Below are 18,030 nucleotides of genomic sequence, written 5' to 3'. Positions count from 1 at the left end.
CACACACGCACACAACAGATTATAAACAGGCCTCCGGGAACGGCAGGCAGCTGCCCAACCCGGCACGCAATCCACCGCCCAGGAGGCAGCGGGGGAAGCCGGGGCCCCCCTGCAAGCCCTCCCCAAACTGGAAACAAACACACAGGGGCCTAAACACCCCCGTTAACGTCCCCCACGAGCTGGCCAAGTTTCGATTCTAACAAACGTACCGTGTTCTCCGGTGCCTATCCCCCCGAGCCCCCAGGCCTGACACCCCAGGCCCAGCGGTGCGGGCACAGCTCCTTGCCAGCTGGCGCACACTGCCAGGCCAAGGTGCCTTCCTGGGCCTTGGAAGCTGGCTGGGTGTCTACGATTACCTCAGAGCTGGTGCCGCCAGCGAGAGGGGTGGAAGAGGCGCGGGGAGGGCGAGATAGAGACACTCAGAGATACCCTTTCTAGGATTCTTGTATTTCACAATCATGTGACTATTTCTGAGCTACCCTGGGGCCTCCCCGCCTCCCGCCCCACTCACAACCCGGGACTTATTAGGAAAACAGAAACATGTGGCAGAAAGGGCTTGGTGGCGGAGAATTCAACAGGCTGGACCTCTGGGCCCCCCGGCCTTGAAGGCGGACATTGTGCCTCCGCCAGGCCCCACTGGCCCCGCCTGGGACCACCAGGGCTTGCTCTGAGGGGCCCGGAGGCTGTCCAGGCCAGCTGGAGGAACGGGTGGACAGAGAGCTGTGCAAAGGGCTTCAGCAGGCTCTTTGTCGGATCTGGGCCACTGTGTGCAATAGAAATCGGGGTACCCACAGCACGCACATGGGAGACCTAAGCCCCTCCCGTGACCCAGGAAAGGCTGGGTGCTTCGGACTTAGCCAAACTCGGGAGACCATTCAACATTTGGTGTGGGTCAAAAGGACAGGTCAGCAAGTCATCATCATCAGATCGAACGGTTCCCCAGTGATCCCCAAATCCAGATCCACTAAGAGTGGGTGACCCAGAGCCCTGGGGAATGTGGTTGACAACAGGCTCCTGGTATGACACAGGGAGGAGGGGTGCCGAGGGCCAGCCTCACTCCCCCGCCCGCAGTGCCCAGCGACAGAAAGTGGGTATGTAGGTGGGCTCAAGCTGGCACCTAGAACTAGCTCCGCCTAGAGCCCTGGGCCCAGCCCACCCAAGAACACAGCCATGCTCTCGGCCCCCTTCGCGTAGAGCCGAAACCCCGAGACCAGCAGGCTCAGAGTGCGGCTGGGGGCCAGAAAAACAGGCGGCGAGTTATGATTATAATGAGTGCCATTTCACTGAGCACCTACTACGAGCCAAGCATTGAGCACACAGCATGCGACATTGATATTTAAAGCACACAGAGACACAATGTCAGGTGGATACAAGACCAGTCCCATATTACAGGTGATGAAACCGAGGCACAGAAAGATGACTTAAGAAGTCCTTCTGATCGCCAATAAGGGAGAACAACAAGGACCAGGTCCCATCCAGGGGGTACCACCCTGACAGTCACTGCAGACCGCCCTTGCCCTGGCCGCACCTTGAGGCAAGAAAGGGTCAGCCGTGGGGTAATGGAGATGGGAGAACTCCTGAGCCAGACCCAGTGAAGGATCAGGAATGGGGGGTGAGACAGGGTGGCTCCCCAAACACGTCCTGAGCACGCACTCTGTATTAAGCACAAGGGCAAGGCACGGGATGAATGTGACCCGACCCCTGCCTGCAGTCTAGTGGGCAGAGAAGGGTACCTGTGCTGTGCAGGGGGAGGCGCCAAGTGGGGTACATGTCGCTCTCTCCAGAAAGGTAACAAGAGGGGTACACAAAGCTGGGTTTTGCTTTGAGGGATAAAAAGAAGTTTGTGTGCATTTGTGAGGCTCTGTGGGAGTCAGCGGTAACTGTCCATTTAGATAAAAGGGTGACGCCAAATGCCGGGAGGGCAGGGCTGGAGCAGCGGGGTCGCTAAAAACTGACGCATCCCACGGGTAGGCCTGGGGCTTAGATCTGGGCCCAGGGCCCATGGTGGGGGCTGTTGAACCATAGGAGCTTCCGTCACCAACTACGTCCTCACTGTCTCAGGAACACAGGCACTGGGGAAGGGGCTTCCTGCAGCCCCTGGAGAAGATAAGCCTCCCCCTGGGCTCCGTTCCTAAACCCTGGGCCACCCGGAGCCTTTTAAGAAGCAACTCAATTTCCAAAAGGTGGCACACCTACAATTTACCCAGAAGGACAGCCCCGAGGGCGCTCGCTGCCAACACTGGAACGCTGGAAACCCAGGGCAGGGTGGCAGCCAGGACCGGGGTTCATGACCAGCCGGCCTGGGTTCAAATCCACTTACCAACCATGTGGCCTCAGGCGGGTCCCTTCACCTCCCTGACCCTCAGCTTCCTCGTCTATCAAATGGGGGCGACAACAGCACCCTCACGCAGCCGTAACGAAAACTAAAGTTGCTGACACACGTGAAGGCTCTAACATCAGGACCCAGCACACAGTAGGTGCGGTGTGGGAGCTGGCTGTTACTATTATCGCTGTGAACGACGATGACAAGGCCACAGCTCACATCAGCTGGCCCCTGCACGTGCTTCGTGGGTTTGGATTCCTCCAAGGACCCAATGCAGAAGCTCCTGGCATTAGCCCCATGTCCACATAGGGAGCTGAGGCTGGGCCCCCCGCAGCCTGAGCCGGCACCCCCAGACCTGGGGCATTCCTTCCACCTCCCCTACTGTTCCCGCTTCATTCTCACTCCGGCTTCTGGGTCCAGGTATCTGGGGAGCTGGGGGGATGTCCTGCCTATTGGGTTCCTCCTCCCCAGGCAGGCAGGGCTTTCTAGCCACGTCTGTCCCTCAGGGGCCCACGTCTGCGGTCAGCTCTGCTCTAACCCTCAGCAAGTCCCTTCACCATCTGCGCCTTAGTATCCCCCACACACACACACACCTGCAAAACGGCCACACTCACCCCGGGTACCAAACTCCCACGACTTTTGCAAGGATGTTCTGCGTGTTGTCATTTCTCTCTCCACGTCCCTCTTCAAATGGAAAGGAGCATGGCCGGAGGACACAGGGGCGGGCCACAGATTCAGGTCAAACCAGAAATTCCCTCTCACCCCAAGCTGCCAGCTTCTCACCGCCTTGAGACTCAAAGCCCAACTCCGCACCAGGGTCCACGGGACCCCCGGTGCCCGGGCTTGGGGAACCATTGGCCAAAGCCGCCCTGCTAGCTCCCAGAGAACAGACCCAGGGGCTCAAGCCGCAGGGGCTCTCACCAGGCATCGGGAAGTCGGGCTGGGGTCTCACTCAAGAGACTGCTCTCCGCCTATGGGGGACCCCAGGGTCCACATGACCAGGCCTCCTAGCGGCTGTACCAGGGCTGCAAAGACCTTAGTCACCTGCACAGAGAGGTACATACAAGCCCCATGGACCCTTGTGACCAAATACTGTGGCCGCACCTATAAAAGCGCAAACATACACACACACATGCCAACAGGACACTCGTACACACACCGCATTCACACACATACGCACAAGGCACGCACAGGACAAACATGCACCGAAGTGGACACATGCGCATGCATGAAATAGAAGCACACACAGCCACACACATGCACCACTCACACCAATCTACAAACACGTGCACACACATCTACACACGTCAGACAGCTAACAGGCGCACCCACGAATGTGTGATGTATCAATGCACACGCAACCACAGGTGTGCCCCACACGTGCTGACTCACACACACAGTCACCCACAGGTCCACTCGAACACACGCACACACATACGTGCATGGACGTGTATGAATAATCACGTTCTCGCCACTGGAAATACCCTTCTTCCTTTTCCCCGTAGTGCCCATTTTTGCAGCCCTAGTCCAAGTCCTGTCTCCCCCAGAAGTCTGCCTCGATTGCCCACTGCCCTGAATTCCTACAGTGTCAGCACCAGGCAAACTGTCCCCTATTTATACAGCCTTCACTCTTTCTGCACGTGTTTGTTTTATCCAAACTCAGAGTGTGAGCGTCCTCCCAGGCCTCCACCTCCCGCCCGCCCATGCACACTCCCTTTGAAGATCAAACGAGACCTCTGTCCCCTCCCTTCTCTGAGCCTTGCCCTGTGCTGTGACCCCCCACTCGAATGCCCTCCTGAGGCCAATGGCCCACCCACTGCTTCCAAGAAGCCTCCCTCCCAGCCCATCCCTGCCCCTCGCCTCCCTGCTCGGCCATTCTGTTGTGCACCTGCCTGGCCCCATCCACGCAGGCAGCTCCTGGGAGGCAGGAAAAGCCTGGCTCAGCTGGCTGCCCCCTGCATGCTGGCGCCTGGTCCATGTGCCCCGAATGGATAATGAGCCTGAGTCCACTGTGCAGAAAAGCCAGGCGGGCCCTGCCCAGCGGGGAAGCTGCGTTTTCCAGCCAGTGCGGCATTTAGAGACAGGCCCTTGTAGTCAGCCTCTCACAGGAACCAGCAGGAGAGGAAGGAGGATTAAAATTTAATCCTATTGATCCCCCCTGCAGGCGGTAAGTCCTGGCTGCCCCAGCCAAAGGCAGCTGGGGGGCCTCTGCCCACCCAGCCTCCAGCCTGAGGCTCAGCCCAGGCAGAGCCCACTAACCTCCACTGGGGCCAGGGGCCAGTCCCCACATCCCAAACTGGAGGGCTGCTCCTCAGGGGAGTCTCCCCTCCCCGCTGCTATCCGTTCATCTGTTCAACAAACATTTCCTGAGCACCTACTATGTGCCAGGCACTGTTCCAGGTGCTGGGGGCACAGCTCGGGGGGGGGGGGGGGGGAAGAGACATGGATCTCTGCCCTCACAGAGCTTCCGTCCGTCCGCAAACAACACAACAAACAAATAAAATATGAATCACGTCCAGTGGAAACAGGAGCGAAGGGGAAAATTAAAGCAGGGAAGAGGAGAAACGGGGGTTGAAGGGTTTGCAGGATTAAACACAGGGTCAAAACGGGCGGGCCTCCCTGAAACGGGGACATTTGAGCAAAGAGTGAAAGGAGTGAGAGAGGAGCCCAGAGGGAAACAGGAGCTGGAGGCGGAGGGCACGGCCAGGGCAAAGGCCCTGAGGCAGGAGCACGCCTGGGCGTTTGAGGAAGAGCAAAGGTCAGTGACAGTGAGGCTAGGCAGAGCGAGGGGTAAGGAAAGGACAGAAGGGGGATCAGGGACAAGGACAGCAAAACTCCTCAGGTCAACGGTGTGCCCACGGGTGGTGGCTTTGTGGGCGTGAGTATGTCTCCCGCACCAGAAAGAACGTGAGCGGGCTGGAGCTGAGGTCACTGCTGTGCCTGGAACAGCAGCAGGCACAGAGCAGGCGTTCCATTACATGGCTGCTGAGTGAGTGAGTGAACAAACGAATGAACAGGTTGAGTGTGATGCACCCAGCACCTGAACCGTAACAGCACGCCAGCACTTGCTTGGTGCCAGGATGAGGCACTACATAATGAACTCATCTGACCCCCACACTGCCGTACAAGGTAGGTGTTATAATTGTCAGCCTTTTGCAGGCGAGGAACATGAGTCACAGGGAGGTTTAAGTAGCTGGCTCAAGGTCACAAAGCGAAGTTGTAGAGATGAGAGTTGAACCTAGGACATCTGGCTAAAGCAATGTGGCCACTTAGCTAGCCTATTGTTATAACTACTGTGTGTTACTTGATGGGGGGGACCGGGGGGGGGGGTGCAGGGGGTAACCAGCCCCATAAGGCCCAGCAGGCGCAGGCTCATCCTGCATCTATTGCTGCTTCAAGAGGCAGAGGTGTAGCCAACGCTGTTGCTCCAATAGTTCCCTGCCTGGAGCTCTAGACACAGGCACCAGCCACATGTTCCCAGGCTCCAGAGCAGCCATCAGGCCCCAACACACCAGGTACCCAGCCCCACCCAAACCCTGAGCACGGATCCTGCAGCCAGGAGCACATTCCACAGCAGAGGAGGCTGGGAAAGCTGGCCAGGAGCCCTGGGCAGGACGGGGACCAAGGGAGCCAAGTAGGGAGGAAAGTTCCCCCATCTGTCACACTTCACTGTGTGACCTCAGACAAGGAACAGTGTCTCTCTCTGGGCCTGTTTCCTCATCTGAAACTAAAGGGAGAAGACTCAACATCCACAGGACCTGAGCACATTTAAAAAGAGTCAAATGTAAACTATCAAAGCTGAGCTCTCGGTGGTTTGACTAGGATGACGGGGAACTCACCACCTCGCCAGACACCAGGTTCCACTTCAGGACAGCTCAGACCCTGGAGGTTCATTCCCTGGAGACATTCTGCTCTGGGGACCCTCAGTCCCCCCCCCCTAGACTGAGCCCCCTCTAGACACCCAGAAGCTGCCCTCCATGGATCCAGAGGAGCCCCCACAGCCTGCTACAGACCCTGGGTGCAACCACGCAGAGGCCCCTTCCAGGGCGAAATGTCAGTGGAGGCCAATGCTGAAAAATCAGACCCTGGGGTCTGATGGGCCACAGGTTCAAATCCCAGGTGCACCACTTTCTAGCTGTGTGACTTTGGACAAGTCACTTAACCTCTCTGGGCCTCAGTTTCTCCACGGGTTAAATGGAAGCTTACTGTACCTACCCTCCTAGGATCACCTTGTGAAGAACTTGGCCCATTGCATGAAAAGGAGGAGCTGGTTAGTTAACGTTTGCTGTGACCGTTAATGACAATAACATTACTATCTGTGTTACAGGAACTTCTGCATACGTGCCTAAGGGACTGCCTATCGGCCCCACCGGTCAGCTGGTCCCTGACGCTCTCCTACGACCTGACGCCTACCACCTCATACTGCATCCCACAGGCAGCCACAGTTCACACCGGTGCCACGTCTGAGCAGAACAGGCTGCAGCCACACCAGGATGGGTCTCCACAGGCCACCCCTCCCCACAAACCAGGGTCTGTGTATGGGGCGGAAGGAGGGTCACAGAGGTCCCCAGCTCACGGGTGGGAGGGAACACTGAGGCCCAGGGAAAGAGCCAGGTCCTTCGAGGTAACCCTGGTGGTCAGCACAGGGCGAGCAGAAGGTGGGGGACAACGACACACATACCCGGTTCTCGTCATAGATGATCTGCACCAGGCTGCGATGCTTCGACTCGATGGGCGGTGGCGACACCGGCTTCTCGGGCTCGGGCGGCTTAGCAGCCTCCTCCTCCAGCTGTTGCTGTGGGAAGGAGGAGAATGTGGTGGTAAGGGTGCTGGCAGGCGGAAGGAGCAGAGGCAGCACCCCACGGCGAGGGGCGGCCCCGTGCAGCCCGGCTGGTGGACGCGCACAGGAAGTCAGGCTGCTAACCATTTCCTCTGAGTCACCCTCGGGAACTCCGAGCCCTGGAGAGGCCCCAGCTCTCCCCGCAGGGAAGAGCCCAGCCCAGGGCCAGCTCCAGCCTCCGGGTTCTGCGGCCGGCCTTGCTGGGTTCAATCGCACCTGGGGACTTAGCAGCTAGGCATAAACAAGCAGCATGTCTCCGCTCTGTGCCTCGGTTTCCTCTTCTCTAAATGGGGCTTATCGCTGTGTCTCCCTAATAGGGCTGCGGGGAGGAAAGGATAAGTTTCCACATACAGCATAGATTGGGGGCTCGCTAAGAGCCAGCTGCTATCATTCATTCTTATCACAAGTGCCACCACCCTCAGGAGAGGCTGTGGAGCCACTGCCCAGGTTGGAATCCTATGCCTTCTACTTCCTGGCTGTGTAACCTTGGGAAGTTGCTAAACATCTATGAGCCTCGCTTTCCTCATCAGGGAAATGGGGATAATTGGCGTTTCTCCCCTAGAGAGTTGGTGTGAGGCCTAAATGCGCTGCTGTGTGCGAAGCAGTGAGGCCTGACGAGCAGCTTTTCATTATCCTCACCACCATCGTCATCATCTGCCCTGGGGTCTTCATTCGGGATCCCCTCTCCTCCAAAAATCATAAAGGACTTCACTTCATGCTGCTGTCTGCTTTATACCAAAAAGGGCAAGTAAAGCCCCGAGGGCGTTGGACACTGGCCGAGGTCACAGGGAGGCCCGTGGGCAGGCGTGCAAGCTGATAAGGCATCTTGAGATTAGAACGCTGTTCTCTGATGATAATACTCACACAGCCTGCCCGTGACCATGGAGCAAACAACCATTATGAACCCAAAAAGGCGGACAAAAGCAGGGCAATGCAGAAGGAACCAGAAAATCCAGTCCTGGTTCCTGGGGGCAGAAAAGCCTGGCTAGGGGGAGCCTAGCTGCCTCCGCCCCGCAGCGACCCCTGGTGGTGGCTTCCAGAAAAGCAGCTAGCATCTGACAAAAGCATCAAAATCACTCCAAAAATCATTAAAACAAATGAAGCCCAAAAATGGAAGAAGTGCACAGCTGCAAAATGTGGGCGGGGATTCTCTCCCAGCAGGAGAGGAGAGAAATACCACAGAGACCCTGCTGAGAAGGAGGCTGAGAACTCTGCCAGACGTGGCCTCAGACCTCGACTCCATCCATCGCCAGCTCTGTGTGACCTTGGGCGAGTAAGTCACTCAACCTCTCTGACCTTCAGTGTCTTCCTCAGAGAAAGCCAGGAGTAACAGTGCCAACCTCAAGGTCGTTCTGAAGGCCAAAGGTGACACGTGGGGAAGTGCTGCTGGGCAGCTGGATAAAAAACCGGCTACTGAGCGCAAACACAACCACAACGGGACACCACTCCATACCCCCCAGGGTGGCTGTAATTAAAAAGAAAAACGAAAAGTGGCAAGGGTGGACGAGGATGCGGAGAAACTGGGAGCCTGTGTACTGCTGACAGGAGTGTAAAATGGCGTAGCCACTATGGACAGTAGTTTGATAGCTTCTCGAAAGGCGAAACAGTTACCTTATAACCTAGTAACTCCACTCCTAGATACAGACATACCTCCCTGCACTCTGCAGACATTATGTTTTCACAAACGGGAGGTTTGTGGCATCCCTGTATCAAGCGAGTCTGTTGGCGCCAAAAAGATTAGTAGGAGTCGCTGAAGGCGCAGAGGGTGGCTAGCATATTTTAGCAATCAAGTATTTTTTAATCGAGGTCTGAACATTGTTTTTGCTAGACATACTACTACTGTACACTTAACAGATTACAGTCCAGTGTGAACATGACTTTCCTATGCACTGGGAATCCAAAAAACTGGAGTGACTCGCTTTATTGTGACGTTCGCTTTGGTGAGGTGGCCTGAGATGGAAGCCGCAGTATCTCCGAGGTCTGCCTATGCCAGAAAGAGGTGCTCAAAACACGTGAACGCAAACGCTCACAGCAGCACAATCACAATGGCCAAAAGGTAGGAATAACCCAATGTTCATGAGTGGGTGAATGGGTAAAGAAAACGGAGTCTTATCCGCACCGCGGAATGACTCAGCCATGAAGGAACAAGACGCTGAGTGAGAGAAACCGGTCACAAAAGGTCACATACCCTGTGGCTCCATTTACATGCAATGTCCAGAATATGTAAATCCTGAGGCAGGAAAGTGGTGGGGAGGGAAAGGAGGAGTCACTGCTAAATGGTCTGGGGTCTCCTTTTGGGGTGATGGAAATGTCCTGGAACTAATGGGTCGTCAGGAAAGTCATGACACATTTTTCTATGTTTTTCAATGCAAAAATGTGTCATGACTTGCCCGACAACCCGATAGATAGAAGGAGTGGTTGTACAACACTGGGAGTGTATTAAATGCCAATGAATTGTTCAGTTTAATAGGAGCAATTTTATGTTTTGTGAACTTTAGCTCAAAAAAATTCCAAATTTTAAATTTAATGTCAAAATGCAATGCCGAGCCTCACTGACCGGCCCAGCTGCTGCTGGGCCATGCCCAAGTCCCATTTGTCCATGCCAGGGACAGCCCAGATGCCCCCCTGGAATCAATGCCCCCCACGCCCATACATCCTTTTCAATACCTGTCTCAGGGCCCTGAACTGCCACCAGTGGGCCTTCTCCCATCAGCCTTCACTCTACCGCCCGTGGTGCCGGGGTGGGGCCTTGATCCTACATGGAGTCCACACTTCCTCACCTGGGGAGGACCAGGTGTGACCCTGTTCCCAGGCACAACCCAGACACTCCAGTGTCAAGTCAGTGTCACACTGACTTCTCCATCAACAGTTTTTAATGAGCACCTACTATATGCCAGCACGGCTAAGAGCACAGCAGTGAACGGGGATACAAGGACCCTGCCCAGATAGTAAATATTTTCGGTTCTGCTGGCACATGGTGTCTGCTATGACCACACAACTCTGCCACTGTACCTGCAAAGCAGCCACAGACAAAACATACACAAATGGATGTGGCCGTGTGCCAGTAAAACTTTATTTACAAAAACAGGCACAGAGCTGGCTTTGGCTGGATTTGCTGGGCCCCAGGACAGAACATGGCTAGCGTAAGGGCTCCTATAAAATGTGGGGAAGGGATCTATCTGTGGTGGGGACATCTGAGCAGAGGGACATATGCGTAAAACTGGGAAAACGCAGACTATTGTTTTTATCAATATTAAAAATGAAATTATAAATTATTATTATAAATATGTGTATTAACTTTTCCTTTGGTTTTGACAGTCACAATGAGGATTTCGTTTTACCACATGACCCTGTTTCTGTGCCCATTTCACAGGCAAGGAAACTGAGGCAGAGCTAGACGGCCCAGCCCATTGAGATTCCAAAGCCAGGCGACATTTCCCTCCACATCATGGATGAGGAGAGTGAGGCACAGAGAAGTACCAGTCCACCCCCACCCCCCACCCCCCGTGGCTGGGAAGTGGCAGAAATGAGATCTGAACGCAGACAGTCTGACCTCACCCATTGTTCCCATGCTGGCCACTACAGTAGCCACGTGGCTATTCAAGTGCACGCTTCATTTAATTCTAACTAAACTGAATTAAAATTTCAGTTCCTCGGCCACACGAGGCACATTTCAAGAGGTCAGCGGTCCCAGGGCGGCGGGCCACCACTGGGGACACTGCAGACCTAGAACAGTCCCATCACTGCAGAAAGCTCTATTGGACGGCCAATCACCACACCCCAGCGCCCTTGTCCAATACGCGTAAAGGACACACACAAAAAAAAACGAGCCAGCACATGCGCAGTGCTCAGCGCACGTTCCCGACCGCCCGGACCGGCGTTACCGGCTCCAAGCCGCCCCGCCTCGTGCTCGCACCTGCTTCTTCTTCAGCTTGGAGATCTGCTGCTCCACCATGGTGATCTCGCGGTCCACGCGGTCCATACTCTGGATCAGCTCCTCCTTGGAGAGCCGCGGAGGCACCAGCTCCAGCTCAGGGTCGGCGTGCGGGGGGCTGGGGGGAGACACCGGCTCCAGCTTGCCCGTCAGGCTGCGGTCCTGTGGCAGAGAGAAAACGGGCGTGGGGTCAGCACGGGCACCGCCAGCCCGACGCCCCCAATACACCCCGAGTTTCCAGCTCGGACTTCCGGGACCAGCACATGGAGCACCTGCCATGACAGTCACGGCCCAGTCACATCCCAGCGCTGCTTAGGCGTCCCACCTCCCAGCCTGTGACCCATTCTGCACAGGTCGGACCCTTCCTATCGTAAAAGTGAAGCCTCCTCTCTTCCCCACTTATTCCACCTGTGTCCCCCCACGGGACCAAACTCCCCAAGAGCAGGCACCAAGACCCTCAGCCTCCATCCCCCCCCAAGGACTGGCCCCAGCTGACCCTCCAGGAACACTTATTTGGTGTTCAGATACTCAGTCCAAACCAGCAAGTTATAGAATATCACATGGACGAACCCGGTTTTGCAGAAAATGCACATGCATATACAAACACATACGAGAACAAGATGCAGAGATGTAAAAAGGGGTTCTCTGGGCGGTGGTTGAGAACTTTTTATTTACTGGTCAGTATTTTCATGTTTTCCCTTCACTGAGCTTGACTCTTTGTGAAACAGAGTTGTTTTCAAAAACGTGTGAAACCAGGGAACCCTTCATTGGGTTTTTCATCGTCTCCTTCAGTTACGACCAATTAGTTCATTAGCGCTCACCTGCACGGCCCTGGGTTCAAACCCCCACCCCCTCTATCACCTCCCAGCTCCGTGACCTCAAGCAGATCATGCAAGCGTTCCCTGCATCAGTTTCTTCATCTGCAGAAGGAGACAATTCCCACCTCCCAGCCTGTTGTGAGGCTTGAATGAGTTAATGTGCAGAGCATTGCATAAGCACTGGCTGGAACTGTCCTACCCCAAAACCCCACTCCAGGCCTAGCGCTGGGGGCAGAACCCAGCCCCCGCCCAGTGCCATCCTCAAGGCCAAGCCAGCAGCTGCTGGCAGCGGAGGCCCCAGCAGGAGCTCTAGGCCGCTGCCTCTCCACCCCCACAGCAGCTGCACCAGAGGACAGAAGACACATTATTCCCGGGGACAACTGCAGCCCCAGGGCTGCCAACTGCCCCACCACCTCGGGACCAGCAGAGGCTGAGCCAATCTCAGGGTATCTGTCCTCTCCCTACCCCCACCCCTACTCCCCCCCACACACACACACAGACCCCACAAGTCCCACAGGGCCCGAGGGTGTCACGCTGGGATGACACACTGGGTTTGCCTCTTGGGCTCAGCATTTCCATCTGAAACATGGGGAGAGCTGGAGTCGGGACCCCTAGGCACTCCACATACCCAGACCCTTAGGGAAAATGCAGAAAAAGCCTCAAGTCCCTCAAACGTGACCCTGCACGCTGCTGAGGCCACTCTGCACAGAGAGCCCCAGACATTACACGAGGCGCAACTCACAGCTCAGCCTGCCCCAGGCCTCAGCGCTCCCTCCACCGGGGCCCTGCTGCACCCCTGCTAGAGGGCTGATGCTTCATCCCCACTGCACAGGTGAGGAACCTGAGAACCTGGAGGCACAGGCCTGGCACTGCTCTAAGCCAGCAGTCAGCACACTTCCCTGCAAAGAGCCGGGTGGGAAAATACTTCGACTTTGCGTTTCGGTCTCTGTCCAACTACTCACCCATCACTGCATTGGGAAAGTGACCACAGACAAGACACAAATGAGTGGGCAGGCCTGTGTGACAGTAAAACTTTATTTACAAAAACAGGCTGAGGGCCAAGTCTGGAGCTTGCCACGTTTGCCAACCCCTGCTCTCAGCAATTCACAAGTCTTAACTCGTAATTGTCACCAACACCACGGGAAGCGGCAATATCATTTCCCCCGTTTTCCAGATGAGAAAACTAAGGCCCAGCAAGGTTCAATGATGAGCCCAAGGCCACCAGCCACAAAGCGATGCAGCCCTGGCTTGGAGGGCGCAGGAATGGGGAGGCCGGGACTCAGAACTCTCCAGAGGCAGGCGGAGCACGAAACCAGGCTGCAGGGGCTCCCACGGCAGAAACGCGCCAAGCCACGGATTCATTCATCCCACAGAACCGCGGGGCTGGGCAGAAAAGCAAGAGTGGATCCCTTCCAGGGTCCAGGACCCCCCGAAATTAGACACAACACTGTGTGTGGAAGAAAAAGTCCCTAGGAAAATGCTCAGAAGGGATGTGGACGTGGTGTCGGTGGGTGTGGGGCCGTATCTGACCCCCACAAGGGCTGTGCTGGCAAGACACCCAGGCTGTGGGCAGCTGACCCCTTCCCACACCAAAAAACCACAAGCAGCTCGTGAGTTCTGGCACCTCCAGGCGTCTGCACAAGCTGTGCTCTCTGTCTGCAGCGCCCAACACCATCAACTTGTCAGCTGACATCAGACCCGCCTCCCATGCCACCACCCCCAGACCCTAACTGAGATGGGCCTTCCCCTCCACGCCCCCAGGACACTTGGCTGGTCTCCTGGCAGCCGCATTCATTTCTCGGGGTTCTTGGAGACCAAAGGTAGATGGGGACATGGATCGTGGAGCCCAGCAGCATTATCTGCTACAGGAAATGTCTCCCCTGCACCCCTGATCTTCCACCAGGACTGAGAAGGGAGCTAAACAGAACAAAAACGAGGGCTGTGGATAGAAAGGCTTTGGGGGCCAGGATACCCCTTATCCGTGAGGCCATCCCAGGAATAATTCTCAAAAGCAACTTTAGCAAAAAAGGCTTCCGTCCCCAAAGCTGGCAACACCAAGCATTAGATGAAGCAACTGGCAACCGATAGGAACTGCTGGAAAAGTTAATGGTAACTTTTCCTTAAATTCTTGACGCTACGGGAAGAGCTGTCTTCTTCAATGGGTTCTTCCTCTGGGTTCAGGCTTAGCTTTCATTCTCACCAAACACGCACACGCAGGTCCATCCAAGGCTGAATAAATAAATAAAATGTGGTGGCCACACACACTGGACTATGATTCAGCCACAATAAAGGAGTGAAGCACCGACACACGCTACATGGATCAAACTTAAAAACATGATGCCGAGTGACAGAAGCCAGACTCAAAAGGCCACATACTGTAGGATTCCATTTATAGGAAATGTCCAGAATAGACAAATCCAGAGACAGGAAGTAGAGTGGTGGGTGTCAAGGGCTGGGGAGTGACTGCTAATGGGGACAGGGTTTCCTTTTGGGGTGATAGGGATGCTTTGGAATATGGAAAGGCGGGGGTTGCACAGGATTATGAATGTGCTGAACGCCACTGAACTGTTCGCGTTAACATGGCTAATTTCCTGTTGTGAAATGCACACCAGGGAGGGAAAAGAGTGCTGTCTCCGGTGCTGAGTTTTCGAGGAATGGGAGGGACCAAGGGACCTGGCTACTGGGCCTCCAGATGGTTCTCCCGATGGCTGCTGCCTTCATTTCAGCCCAAACCCGCAGGAGGAAAGCAACAAACCGATACCCCAAGCAGCCGCCAGGTAGCAGTTGGCACCATTTTCCCCATCAGATGCCCTTGGTGTAAAAATGCAGGCCAACGTAGAAGAGAAAAAACTCATTATGCCAAACTGAAGACACAGAGGCAGAAAAAGGCTTGGGGCTGGAGAGGGCCCCCCCCCCCCCGCCATCCCAGCTCCAGGATGGAGCAGGGCCAGCATCAGGCACTCAGTCTGCTCCCCCAGACACAACGACGGCTTCCAGCTCAGGCTGGGCCCCACTCAAAGGCAAGGGGGGAAACAGCGTTGGGTTGGAAATGTGGCCTTGAACGTGGGAAGATGAAGGCCTACAGTGAACACACTGCCTTCTTGTTAACACACCAAGACCACGTGGAAGATGGCCCAGCCAAGAGACGGACAGACGTGGGGACCTGATCGCATCGCGTCACCCAGTCCGAGCTGTGCCTGAAGTCAGCAAACCCTTGGATCTTAGTTACCTGAGCCAGGACTCCTACTTGAGTCAGTCTGGCCTGGGCTTTCTGGTCCTTTCAGCCAAGACAGCCCCAATGCACAAAGGGACTTTCAGAAACGGCTAGGCGTATGATGATTCTAAAGTCCCTAAAACAAAGTTGGGTGAATTCCAAAGGAGGCCTCTGGTGCCACAGGAGGCTCCAGGCAGGGAAGAATGATAAAACAGGACATTTTTATATGAAAAAGGAACACAGCCAGGGGTAGGGTGGGGGGCTGTAAAAAAAAACAAAACCCATCAAATTCCTGTCTTATGCATCCAGCTGAATTCCAAACAGCAGACGCAAAAAACATCTGACCACTTTCGGAGCCGTCTCTCCCCAGCTTCTTCCTCTGCCCAAAATGTGCTCAAACTTTCCAAATGCTCCTCACAGCCTGTAGCAATTACAGTAGTGGGTCCAGCCAGGCCCCAACACCGGGCCGTTCTTCCCCTACCCCCAGGGTCCAGGAAGAGAACAGAGAGACAGACAAATGGAGAGAGATGGACACAGACAACCACACACACCCAGGCAGAGGCAGGCGCGCGCGCACGAAACACAGCGAGAAACAAAGAGAGATAGGCAGACACAGAGACGGAGAAACAGAAAGACAGACTAAGGCAGAGAGAGAGACACACACACACACACACACGCATGCACGCGCACACACACAGGCAGGGGACAGGGACAGATAAACAGACATGGAGACTGAGAAAGACCCACAGAGGGAGAGGGAGCCCCTGGGGAGCCGCCAGGAGGAAAGGGACAAGCAGTCAGACTCAGAGCCACGAGAGACATGGACCCTCACAAAAGCCCACAGGCCCAAGGGCTCCGGGCCCATCTTCTGGGAGCCAGCCTGGGCGGGCCAGACAACTGCCAGCGCGTATTCTGGGCAGAGCCGGACATGAGTGCAGGGGCACGGCCCACTCAGGGCTCCGGTCCCGAGGGAGGAAATGAAGCCTCGCTGGCGTGGCCCTGCGCCCCCTTCACACAGACGCCACTTCCCTGGCTGTCCAAGACACGCCAGGGAACAGCTCTCCATGTGGCAGCACCCCTCCCAGGAGGCTGAGCAGCCAAAGCTATGAGGAGGAGGAAACAGGCTTGGGTGCTGGGGGGTGGGGAGCAGAAACTGGGGGACGGCAGGCCCTGGGAGGAGGGAGGCGGCACCCCACTTGGGAGACCAGAGGGGTAGCCTGTGGCCGGAGAGCCCAGTGGGCAGGGCTGGGCTACAGGGCCTGGCTGCCTGGGCTTCAGTCTCCGCTCCCCCACTTCCTCATGGCCGTGGGCAAGCAGCTTCCATTCTCTGAGCCTGGGTCCCCAATCTATGAAAGCGAACCGCGGGTCAGATTTCATCAGGCTGAGAAGGTACTGTGGAGTGACACTGGCACCTGGCACACAGCCAGGGCTCACTCAATGTTAACTTGTCACCGCCACCATTACCACCATGGGAACACCCCTTTTTTGCCAGCTCCCGAATAAAGGACCCACCTCAGCCTGAAATGCCACCATTCAATTCCACCCGGCATCTGGCAGGGAAGAAGACCCGGCTGGCCTGAGTGGGCCACTTCCTTCCCCTGGTCTGGCTCCCAGTCCCCACGCACCTCCACCAGTGCTGCGGTGAGATGAGCGAGCGCTGACCTCGCCCGGCAGCTGGGACACCGTTCATGAGCTAATGTGTGTCCCTGCGGTTGTGAAGAAGCCTAACGGAACTGCGCAGCACGCACAGAAGGGCCATCCATCACGTAGCCGGCCAAGGACAAGCATGTCACCTGGCCGCAGTCCCCACCCCAGCCCAGGCAGAGACTGTGAAATAACAAGCTTCGAGGCAGCTGGGTGACCCTGGGGGACAGACGCATCTGGGCCACTGGCTGTGATTCCTCAGTCGGCTTCCTCCACGAAAATGGAGACCAAAGGAGCTTCCGGCGTCAACTGCCCTGAGCTGTACTGATGGCAGAGCTCCACCCCCTGCAGCAGCAAACGGTAGGCGCTTAATCTATGCACATTCTCCGACCACCATCTCAGCTCTGACTTGCTGTTTTCAAGATGAGTGAAACGAAAGGGCCCTCTAGGACACTGGGAGTGTGGTGGCCCCCGCAGACCGGACACACGGGTGACAGCTGTCTCTCTCCAGCCAAGAAATGGCCCGCAGAGAAAGCCTCATCTTGACAGTCCTCTTACCGCCCAGCCTCTGCCCGCCCCGTGCTCAGGCCACCTCCCGGCCTTTGCCCAAGCTGTCCCTCACACCTCCCCTTTCCTTTGCATGCGGCTCAATCGCAGCAGAAGCCAAACCTTTGGAGGCGCTCCCAGTGGGGGCCAGGCCTTACCTTTGACAGGTCGTCAGAGCCCCCAGGCTGGCCTGTGGCCAGCAGGGGTGAGGGCCGCAGTAGGGGGTCGGGTAGCAGCTCCAGGCGAGGGCGTTTGCTCTCGATGAATTCCATCTCCGACTTGCCCAGGTCGGACAGGTACGAGTGGGACTCAGGTCGCAGGTGAAGCTCCTGGGACCTGCAAGAGGCAAGGGCACATGGCATCACGTCTGCTGCACTCCCCGCTGCACACCTACTGTGCACCGTGCCCTCTTCGATCTTGCGAGAGAAGTGCCCACCTGTCCAGGGGCACACAGACTCAGGGACAGACTTGTCTTCCTTTAAATCGACATTCACTCACTGTGCTTATAGGAAGAGAATGCGCCGTGATCCCGCCCACCCTCGCCCCAAGTGTGGCCCAGGACCGGCGGCAGCAGCAGCCCCGCCAGTGAGAAACGCGGGATCTTGAGTCCTGCCCCAGACCTGCTAAGTCAGACTGTGCACTTAAACAAGATCCCCAGGTGATTCGTAGGCCCTGTCACGTTCGAAAAGCACTGGGGGACTAAGTCAGATC

At 56.2% G+C, this 18,030-nt stretch overlaps 1 protein-coding gene across 1 annotated transcript in view; it reads right to left on the bottom strand.

Moving 5' to 3' along the window:
* The window catches only part of NCOR2 (nuclear receptor corepressor 2), a 192,075-nt gene that overhangs the window by 109,202 nt on the left and 64,843 nt on the right, over positions 1–18,030 (bottom strand). The window contains 3 exon segments of the mRNA XM_019648881.1: positions 7,005–7,118; positions 11,080–11,259; positions 17,478–17,655. Of these exon segments, the coding sequence (XP_019504426.1) occupies positions 7,005–7,118; positions 11,080–11,259; positions 17,478–17,655 (472 nt within the window).

This window comes from Hipposideros armiger, unplaced genomic scaffold (genome assembly GCF_001890085.2).
Source record: "Hipposideros armiger isolate ML-2016 unplaced genomic scaffold, ASM189008v1 scaffold_128, whole genome shotgun sequence".
In the NCBI taxonomy this organism is placed as follows: domain Eukaryota; kingdom Metazoa; phylum Chordata; class Mammalia; order Chiroptera; family Hipposideridae; genus Hipposideros; species Hipposideros armiger.
This window is presented reverse-complemented; position numbering and strand designations above follow the sequence as displayed.